Source organism: Caloenas nicobarica, chromosome 8, assembly GCF_036013445.1.
Source record: "Caloenas nicobarica isolate bCalNic1 chromosome 8, bCalNic1.hap1, whole genome shotgun sequence".
Taxonomy (NCBI): domain Eukaryota; kingdom Metazoa; phylum Chordata; class Aves; order Columbiformes; family Columbidae; genus Caloenas; species Caloenas nicobarica.
The window spans coordinates 25,317,249-25,327,493 of NC_088252.1; the positions used below are offsets into that span (position 1 = coordinate 25,317,249).

Below are 10,245 nucleotides of genomic sequence, written 5' to 3' on the forward strand. Positions count from 1 at the left end.
AGTAAATATCTCCATTTTTTCCAGCTCAAATCAAGAAGCTAAAGGCAGGCAGATTTAACGGTAGTAAGAGAGCAAACACACATCAAGATATCCCTAAAGGTTTCTTTCAGCAGCGCAAACTTTAAATCAAAACATTAATGAATACGAAGCAAAGATTTGTCTGTCTGATTTCAGGTCTTTCCACAGAGACTAAGTGAATGACACCACTTCTACGCTAAGCCAGAAGGCTGTTAACGTCTTCCTAAAAATGAGATGTTGCAGCCCGCATCACCTCAGCTGAAGAATTTGCAGCCTGAACACTATTGATCTTCCCATGCAACAGTCAATAGATGAAACCTGCCATTCTGTATTTTCAAACCACTAATTGGTCAGTGCTCCTTCCCTTCATGCCATTATTAAAAGTTTAGAAAAGTGTAGTCTATATGCTTTTCCAGATTTAGTTTGAAAAGATCAAATCAGAACTTCCCTTGAGGAAGCCAAGATTATAGTCAGGGCTAAAGTCTAAACTGCTGTGATGACAACTGCTGGTTTTGCTCTAGAGAGACGTTGATGTTGATCAGAACATAGTTGTATATTGCTACAAAGGCTTTGCCTAGAAACTGCTTGGGCTTGAATATTGTCTGAATCTCCTCACATCTCCAACCACCCAAGAAAAACATCCCCAGATTCTTATACAGAGAGACCTCTAGAAAGGCAGGTTGGCACCAAAGAGACCTCTAGAAAGGCAGGTTGACACCACGCAGAAACACACTGCACAGTAGAGGGGAAAAGGTCAGTAACACGATGTTGTATGCACACGGCATGTTGATTAAAAGTTTGCTATAAATACCATCTCGAGTGAAAAGGAGAGAAAAGCAAATTTCATCTGAACACGAAAAAAAAAAAAAAAGAAAAGGCAAATTAGGAAGTAGGCCACAGAAACAAAAGGTCCAAAGAACAAGTTACATATATTTTTAAATATAGAAACAAAGATATAGATAAATTTTGTCTCTAGATATATATTGCTTAATAGCAACAATAATTCACAAAGTCCGGAATGACAGAAAAGGCTTTTATTCCTTTTTAAACTGCCAAGCCCCCCTTTCTACCCTTTATCTATTTTAAGGCTCATTTCCCCACATTTCCCTGATAAAATTAAGCAGCACTACCAGAGACAATTAGGACATCCTGCTCCTTTGACCACTAATCAATCCCTGCTGCTCCTGTAGCAATATTTGTGATGTTTATATGCCCTCTGGGATATGGATTGTAAGCACCAAGCTCATTTAAATCAGGGCTCATTATCACTGCTGTTCTCAGGATCTGTGGATGAAGGTCCACCACAAAAGTCTTTCCTTACCCCACAGGTTACTAATGCACTGCTGCGTCTTATTCACATCCTCCCTCTGATTAGATGGAGCAGCTAAATAACATGAGAGTTCTTTCAGCCTTTGTGCACTGCGTCTAGATTAAGAGCAAATCAATATGAGATGATTAATTACACACTCAGCTATTATAGCAACAATAAGATTTTTAGTTCCTACTGCTATCAAACTGCAGCGTCTGTCCTTTAGCTTCTCTTTAACTACCCTCCTCCCTCCCCCAAAACAAAATAATCTGTTTTGGTTAGTAAGAAAAGCAGAAGATAAACACACACATCCAGATCATCTAACTCCAATTTGCCAAGTCATCTTTTTTGAATCTTAAATCAAGGAGTGATTTTTAAAATTTATTTTATTTTTTTAATAGTGTCCCATAGCGTCATTCCCAGCAACATCCAATTTTATAGTTTTTTCTACTGACTGATCTCTGCAGGCACCAAGTGGCTTCTGCAGGATCAGGTAAGACATCAAGTACAGCACAGCCCAACAGGATGGCAAATATATCAATAGTATCACTACTTTAGCATAGAACTCTGATAACCTCCAAATACCTGTCTTCTTTCACGTTCAGGGAAGTGTACAAACTATTTTGGAGACAGCAGATAAAAGTAGTTGATCATCCCAGAATATGGCTCCTTTGAGCCATAATATAATAAGAAAATCATATGGGAAGTCACATATAAGGAGGCTAAGAAATATTTTGCATGTACTCACTGTTAAGACAGAGCAAATAATTGTCCAGAATTCAGACAAAACTAAGTGTTAATTAAATGTGAAATTATAAGAGGAAAGCATCAAGCAGCAGAAGTCATCTAGAGATTACATTTCAAATTAACTACAGTCATCTTAATTATCATTCCACTGCAGAAGAGTGAATAAGAAAAGTCACGCCAGTAAATTTGCCAGGTACACACCTGAGCTTCTTTTGGCAAGAAGGCACAGGAAGACACGATGCTAAAATATTAAAATCAAAGTCACCGAAAAATGTCATACCACTTGTGTCATAAGAAGAAAAGCTCACTTTGGTTTACAGTAAGTGCCACATTGCTTGACAGTCAAACCAGTTAGAAAGTAGCTAAATCCTCAGTTTTAGTTTGGCAACCAGTACCTAAGAATTGTTCACTGCTTTTCTCGTGGATTCAGATTTTAACAGTTTAGAGCCAAAACTTTTCTTGAAAGCTTATTTTGAAGTAACCCATCGCGTATGCAAAAAAACTTAAGATCGCACGTGCCAATGTTTAAGTGTTAAAATATTCCAAGTCATTTACTCTCCTATAAATCCTTAGCTTCATATCACTGATGCAAATGCCAGTTTGATTTTTTTTTTTTTTAACATTAACTAATTTTGGTAGAGGTAAGTATTTTATGAATTCTAGCCACAAAAAACCCCGTGGCAACCAACAAGCATGCATTAGAGGATTACTGCTTTAGTGTTCAGTGGTAAACTAGAGGGGGGAAAAAAATTGTATTTTTCAGATTAGAAATTTATACGGAGGTTCTAAATAATCCAAAGTTTCCTAATGTTATTTTCCAAACCCAAAAAAAAAAAAAAAAAAAAAAAAAAAAAAAAAAGAGACAGAACGTGTCTCACAAAGAATACAATTCTAAGATACAAGTTCATGCAACTGTATTTTTCACAGTTGATGCGTCTGTCAGGCAGGGAGGGCACTAATAATTACAAACAGAAGGATAGCCACTGTAGAGTATTATAAGGGTTGAGGAATACAGTATTATTCTCACCTGAAAAGATTAAGCCCAAAATACATCAGTGTTTCATAATTTTTAATATATTTCTTTGTTAGAAAACAATATAAAGTACCTTAAAAAGCCTTTTCAAGCACAGTCCAAGATATTATGATATATTTTCAATATTGAATTAATTCGTGTACACAAAAACATAGCCTGGGCAACCGTGTTTTCTACTAAGCAAAAATCTGCACCAAGTTCTGCTCCGACTTACAATGGGAAGACAATAGAGTGTTTCTACTAATGAATAAAAAAAAAAATAACATCAGCACTCTGGCTTAAATAATATTCCCCTTTTCACACACATGAGATCAAATATTTATCCATAGGTCAAAGGCACCGAGAGAAATACAAGTGAACATACAGCTCAGGTTGTGTATGCGTTATATCTGAAAGCAAACATCTCACGCAAAAGGCAGAAATCTCAAGTTTACCTCTGGAACAACTAGCGACTAGTTCTAAACCAAGACCAGCACAGAATCTAAAGTATGAAACCAAGACTACATATGTGCAATATGCAATTTTAAACCGCTTTGATTTAGCAGTAATGAAAGGAAATTTCTTTCTCCTCAGAAATAAATTAAAAGCAATAGACTTTAGAGAGAACGTAAGCAATAACAGGCTTGAATTTCAGAAAGAGGAAATCTATTAACTGTGTTCAAAGAAAGAAGGTATTTAATTGGTGAATAACACGCAGCTGCAACATGGTCTGTTAACTCTCTGAGCCAAAGCATCACTTCCATCAAAGGAGGTTCTGCTGACAAGTCATCCCAAGACTAGGTTTTACATTACCAGATAATCTTACTCCTCCTCACCAGGAAGTTTCCTCAAATTTATTAAAAATATTCCATATTCTCTGCCAGATCTAGATCATGGCATGCCTAGAACTATGATAAATAAGCAGCACTGGGTATAAACAATGCAGAAGATAGGAGAAGTCAAACCAAATAGCAAGCAAATTTCCTAGAAATCAGAAATACTGCAGAGTGCATGAAAATAATAAATGTACGCATAATAACTAAACTATTTCACCATTTCATAACGCAGCACAATTAAACCTAAAGAAATGCTGGCAAGTTCTCCCCCGTCCTGGTGCATTTTTGAAGAGTAACTTAAGAACCCAACTCCCATTAAAACTGAACGGCAGCGGGGGCTCCTCTACCTTAAACTTGCAGATTTAATACATCGTATATATAAGATATTGTGATTATGGCTAGCAAACTTCTAAACCTCTTGTAGGTTGATGCCTCTGATATGAAAACATTTTATAAAACCGGAAAACATTTTACAGTCAGTCAGGAAATCCAGTTCATCTTTGATAAATACAGCAACTTCAGGCGCTCACGTTTTGTGACTGTGTATTTTCATAGCCTTATGGCTACTTCAGAGTTTATGAGGAAGTCTTGATCTCATTTTTCTCCTGAAGAACAGGAAAACATGTTATAAATCAGGAAAAGAGCTATAGCATGATGACATTCATTATCTTTAAGTCTCCTGCCAGTGAATATACTGGGGGTGAATAAAGAGCCCTCTACCATCTGTTACAAGACTAAATTCAAAATCAGTTTTCCTCTAGAAACTCTGAAACAGAGGTTTAAGTGCAAACTCTCGAAAAATGCGATTCTGTGTTATAATGCTGACCAGCATGAGCTCTATCTGGTGGTAAGATACTGTAGTGCACAGGCTAGAAGGATTATTTGTTGTTCAGCATGATTTTCACGTTCACAAAGATGAGAAACATCTCAGTCTTCAACATTTTTCTTTCCTAGCAACATCTCCTGGATATGAAAAGATCGTGGAGCGGAAACGGGACGACAAGATGAGACTGCCACAACTTTTATGCCAAAGCATTTAAACTAAAATCATACTATCCAAACCTCAAAGGCTGGAGGTCAGTGCCATTCAAGAATTCTGAGGGTTTATCACAACTTTACAGATTCTAGGTGGACACAACTGGGAAGAAACACTTGAGGCTTCAGCTGAAATAATATTTTTAGGTAAGAGTCAGCGGTCAAAATGAGAATTTGGCAGCAGCTCTGGGTTGCGGCATCACTTCAGCTGAAGTTTAGAAGGAGCTGGTAAGAGAGACGCGGTCTTACTAAATGCAAGGTACGAATTTAAATACACCACAGTGGCAAAATTAGGTCCTTATTTTCACTAGAAAACCTTCAATCTCTTTTAACTGTCAAATCTGTGAAGATACGATACCCCATTCGAAGAAATGGAAGGAGATTCTACTACATTACTCATTTCAGCTCTAAAAACTAAGCATACTTTGAGCCTTTATTTAACACTAGGAATACAAACTTTCCTCACACCTGCAAATTGGCATCACTGGAGGTGAAAATACAGTGTATCAGCTAAATAGGCAATATACTGAGACAATTTCTCACCAAGAAATGATTATACAACCTACTTTTCACATCATTTGGACAGCATTATGACAAAACTCCAGGCTCCAAGTTTAAGTTGTATCACCATATACTTTATAGAAGCTTTTTTTTGCATTACTTTATTTTCTGCACTGCACTCTAACATATGCAAAGTGACATGCAATTTGTTCCACTGTAGCAATCAAAATTCAGAAGCATCTCTTCATATTGAGATGCTTTGTACACCAGTAGTTTATTTCAAAATACATTCCAGTCTTTAAAAAAAAAAAAAGTGGACTTCACCTTTTTAATTACATCTGCTTGCCTAAAAAAACAAAAAAAAGTTATTTAAATTACTTTGAAATATTGTCCACAGCCACACTTTTTTGCAGGAGACATGGTGCAACGATAGTCCTGTATCTCTGTAGCCAAATCCCTGGTACAGTTAAATGATCAGCTTTGCCTGAGTGTTGCAAATGCAGATCCCATCTGAGTGCTAGATTGTGCTTTTGGGAATATGATTTCTCTGGAGGAGCACAAATAATCCTACAGTGCCCCATAGAATTGAAGATGTTGGAGAACAGTTACTCAGCCAGGAATCCAGCTCTAAATCCAGGTGTTCCTTGGAATGGGACCAAATTTACTTGCTTATGGATAGAGTGAAAATATGCAGCTGCAACATTTGAGCAGTCAAAAAACCCTGAACAAAATAGTTTTAATGCAAGACTGTGACTAGATCCTCTAAAACCAAATCAGGCTCTTTAGACATCATCCTGATCTGCAAAACCACAGAGCAAGTCAATGGGCTTAATATTGATAGGGACAGAGTGTATCTCTTGCCTTTTTCAAAGTCCTCACTCGTGTCACTTGGGAAGAGAAGAATCCACTCTTGAGCCGCATCTCAGTCCTTACTATGAAAGGTGATATTTGTTGCACAAAGGGGGTTCGTAGCACATACCTCATAACTGCTCCTGCCTTCTGCTCTGTCCTGCACAGCCAACTGTGAGCAAACATCTGTACTTCTAAAACTTGAGGTGGAATATTTCTCTAGGAGATGATTTACCACTTCTGACAGCAACTCAAGCTCTCTACTCTTAGTTCCTATTTCTGCACTGTCTTGCAACTACCCCCAGCCCTCTGAAGCACAATCCTGTGTTGGGTCACAACCTCAGACAGCGCTACAGGCTCAGGGAAGAGTGGCTGGAAAGCTGCCTGGTGGAAAAGAACCTGGGGGTGGTCAACAGGGACTGAATACGAGCCAGCGTGTGCCCAGGTGGCCAAAAAGACAGGAGCAGAGAAGTGATCGTGCCACTGTACCGGGCACTGGCAAGGCTGCAACTCAAACCCTGGGGTCCGTTTTGGGCCCCTCATGACAAGAAAGACGCTGGAGTGAGTTCAGAGAAGGGCAGTGAAGCTGGTGATGGGGCTGGAGCACAAGTGTGATGAGGAGCAACTGAGGGACCTGGGGGGTTCAGCCTGGAGAACAGGAAACTGAGGGGAGAGCTTATCGCTGTCTACAACTGCCTGAAAGGAGGTTGGAGCTGGCGGGGGCGGGTCGAGCTCTTCTCCCAAAAAACAAATGACAAGGCAAGAGGAAATGGCCTCAAGTTGCACAAGGGAGGTTTAGGTTGGATATTGGGAAAAACTTCTTCATGGCAAGGGTTGTGAAACACTGGAACAGGCTGCCCAGAGCAGTGGTGGAGTCACCATCCCCGCAGGAGTCTAAAAGACACGTAGATGAGGTTCTTTGGGACATGGCTTAGTGGTGGACTTGGCAGTGCTGGGTAACAGTTGGAATCGATGATCTTAAAGGTCTTTTCCAACCAAAACGATTCTATGATTCTAAGTAAACTCAATGGTAGATAACAACACATCACAATTACAATGTCATTATATACCCCAGTTTTGAACTACAGAGCTCTCTGCAAAGTGGATTGCTAAAAATGTGCTTTTTATGATGAGAGACGGTCGAGTCCTCATTTCAAGGGCTAAACAGCATACTTTGCGATGAAAACTGCATATTTGTTCTCTGATCATTCTAGTGTTCTCTGAAGTTCTAATACAAGATCATCAGGGGCTAATTGTCTGGAAACAGAGTTGATGGAAATAGCTAGTCATCCTATAATCTGTTCTACATTAAATCTCCTCAGGGGGCTTAGAAGCAGAATACCAACATCCACACAGATCCCATGCATTTTTAGCTAGGAGCAAATACTCAAGTTAGCAGCAGAACGAAAACAATTACGAAGACTATCCTGTATATCCTCAGTTACATCAAATCTCAATCAAAACAAAAGCAAATGGTAAAGAAGCAAGCACTCTGCATGGTATGTTCCAAGGGATACATTTGTTGTTCTAATCCCATTGACTGCAGATGACCAATGTCAAAAGAACAAAACATAATTACTCAAAAAAGGCGCTTCATTAAAATTGTCCTTTCGGACATTTCTTTGTGAAAGCTGACAGGCTTACTCCTCAGGAGTAATGACTTTGTGTATTTCTGTTTACATCAAACAGAGTCCCTAAATAGTGTAAAGTAAGTTTGGAGTAATGCTTTATACCTGCCCTAGCTCAGGAAAAACAATAAGAATTATAGTAATTACAGGAACATGGCTCTTGGGAAAAGCACTCAAGGCTCTGCTGCAGGTATGTGGGCTTGGAGGGTTTTTTTGTTGCTGCTGATCCCCGTGACTTGAGTCCAAGGGTAATATCCCCATACGGTTTCATTTCCAGATGGGAATGTTGCCTGTATTCTTTCAGTGATGCTATCTTTAAAAAGATAAAAGCAAACAAAAATTGTTTGGAGGCAATTCACAGTTAACACCACCTCCAGCTTCAAAAGTGCAGAATCATGGTTATTACCAATGTGTCAAACGCAAACAGATTAATGTAGGCCAACAATACTCTTCCTATAGTAGAGTAATTGCTTGTAAAGAGAGCAAGAAGCATGCCTGAAAGAAACACAAAGCACAAAAACAAACAAACAAACCACACACACACACTACCAGAAAATGAACTTGACTTCTCTAAACATTGTGATGGATACTTAGTGTTCTAGCAAAACACAGTACTATAAGCCACCTTAAAAGCACTTCTATTAAATACATATTTACATCATATTGCATAGAAAATCAATGAGCAATAGGCTTAGAAATTTCAGTTTTGTGACAGAAGGAATAACTAAATTGAAACCAAACACAAGGCAAATTAATCCTAAAGAGGTGGGATGAAGTTGACTAAGTCAAAAAAAAAAAAAAATAGGAAGAGGTTAGAAATGAGGGTATATACAGACATCTGAAAAGGTTGTTGTCAGGTTGCTTTCGGGCAAGGGGGGATAGAAATTCCTTAAAAATACAAGAGGAGCTTTGCACAGAAAAAGTGCCCAACACAAAGCAGGGAGCAGTTTCCATAAATTTCATTGTATGTTTCAATGAGCAAAAACTTTAATCATAAGATTTTGTGCATGCTCTCAGCTATTCTACTTTAGCATCTGAACCAGAGAACCACCTCTTGACCAAAATGTTACAATGCATTTCCAACAAAGGGCATTTGTTGCACATGCCATGCAAAACACCTCAGAGAAACTTCCTTCTGCAGAAGCACCGGTACATGTGGACCCAAGTCCTTTGTGTGTGCAAGGAGCTGCGCTCACAGCTCGGGGAGATGCTCCAAATGGCTCTCACCTCTTCTCCTGGTCCCTACTCCTCCTGACCACACTGATGTTTTATTTCTCTGATTTTTCTCTTGCTGTTCTCCAGCAGGTAAAGCTCACCGTAGCCCCTCAGAAAGCAAAGGCTTGTGCAGCTACACAAGGCTCAGCTCTTGCCAACGGCTCGCTTTTTAAAAAGAGGAGGAAGAAACAGCCTCGGTGATAGCGATGCGCTCTCTGAAGCTCAGTTCAGATCTCGAATGAAAGCCAGGCAAACCCGCCCGGGGCTGCAAGCCCCAGAAGTAACCATTCAAAAAAAATATATATAAACCTCCCCGGCTCACAAATCCACGCTGGAAGTTAAAGGTGCACCCAGCTAAACTTTCTTTGTCGCCGAGTTGCACCGCGGTGAACACCGAGCCTCGGAACCCCGTAAGAGCCCGGGACCCTGCCCCAGACAGACAAAGGCAGCGCTGCCGGGCGGTGTTGCGACCCCTCCCCCGGTCCCACCGGAGCCCCCCGGCCCCACTCACATGTCCCGCTGCAGCCGCGGCTCCGTGGCCCCGCTCGCCCGGGCGGCGAGTGCCCAGCACAGCCAGAGCCACAGGGACACCGGCCCCGCTCCCATCGCCCCGCCGGCCGGAGGGAGGGAGGGAAGCGGAGGGGGCCGTGGATCGGCAGCACCACCAGCAGCCCCGGCCCTTCAAATCATTTAAAGCCGCGGTCGGCAGCGCAACGGGCTGGGCGGCCCCGGCCCGCCCCCCGCAGCTCCGGGGCGGGCTCGGAGGGGCCGCGCTGCCCCCCAAGCTCCGGGGAAGGATCCCGGGGTGGGGGGGGCCTCGGTGTTCCCCGGTCGCCGCTGAGTCCCCTCCCGCCCGGCTCTGTCCGTGCAGCCTCTCCTCCTCTGCAATCTCTTCTATCCTCTCCTTTAAAGGGACTTCGGTCCTGGGCGCAACGCAGAGAGGTGGAGATGAGGTGGGATTTGTTTTCACTGAATAATAGATGAAGTTAAACGCAACCTCATGTTCCCGGCGGTTCCCAGGTCTGGGAACCCTCCCCGCTGCGCCAGGGTGCCCAGGCGGTTCTGCTTGACTGCGAGAGACGGATCTTGGCTTCT

General features: G+C 41.3%; 1 protein-coding gene across 2 annotated transcripts in view; it reads right to left on the reverse strand.

Moving 5' to 3' along the window:
- Window positions 1–9,831, reverse strand: part of LOC135991580 (multiple epidermal growth factor-like domains protein 6) — a 199,209-nt gene extending 189,378 nt beyond the window's left edge. For both annotated transcript variants that reach the window (XR_010606529.1, XM_065640310.1), the window contains exon 1: window positions 9,662–9,831. Coding sequence is in view for 1 of the 2 variants with exons in the window: in XM_065640310.1 (XP_065496382.1) it covers window positions 9,662–9,756 (95 nt within the window). In the remaining variant the exon portion in view is untranslated. The remainder of the gene's footprint in view (window positions 1–9,661) is intronic.
- Between the last annotated feature and the right edge of the window lie 414 nt (window positions 9,832–10,245).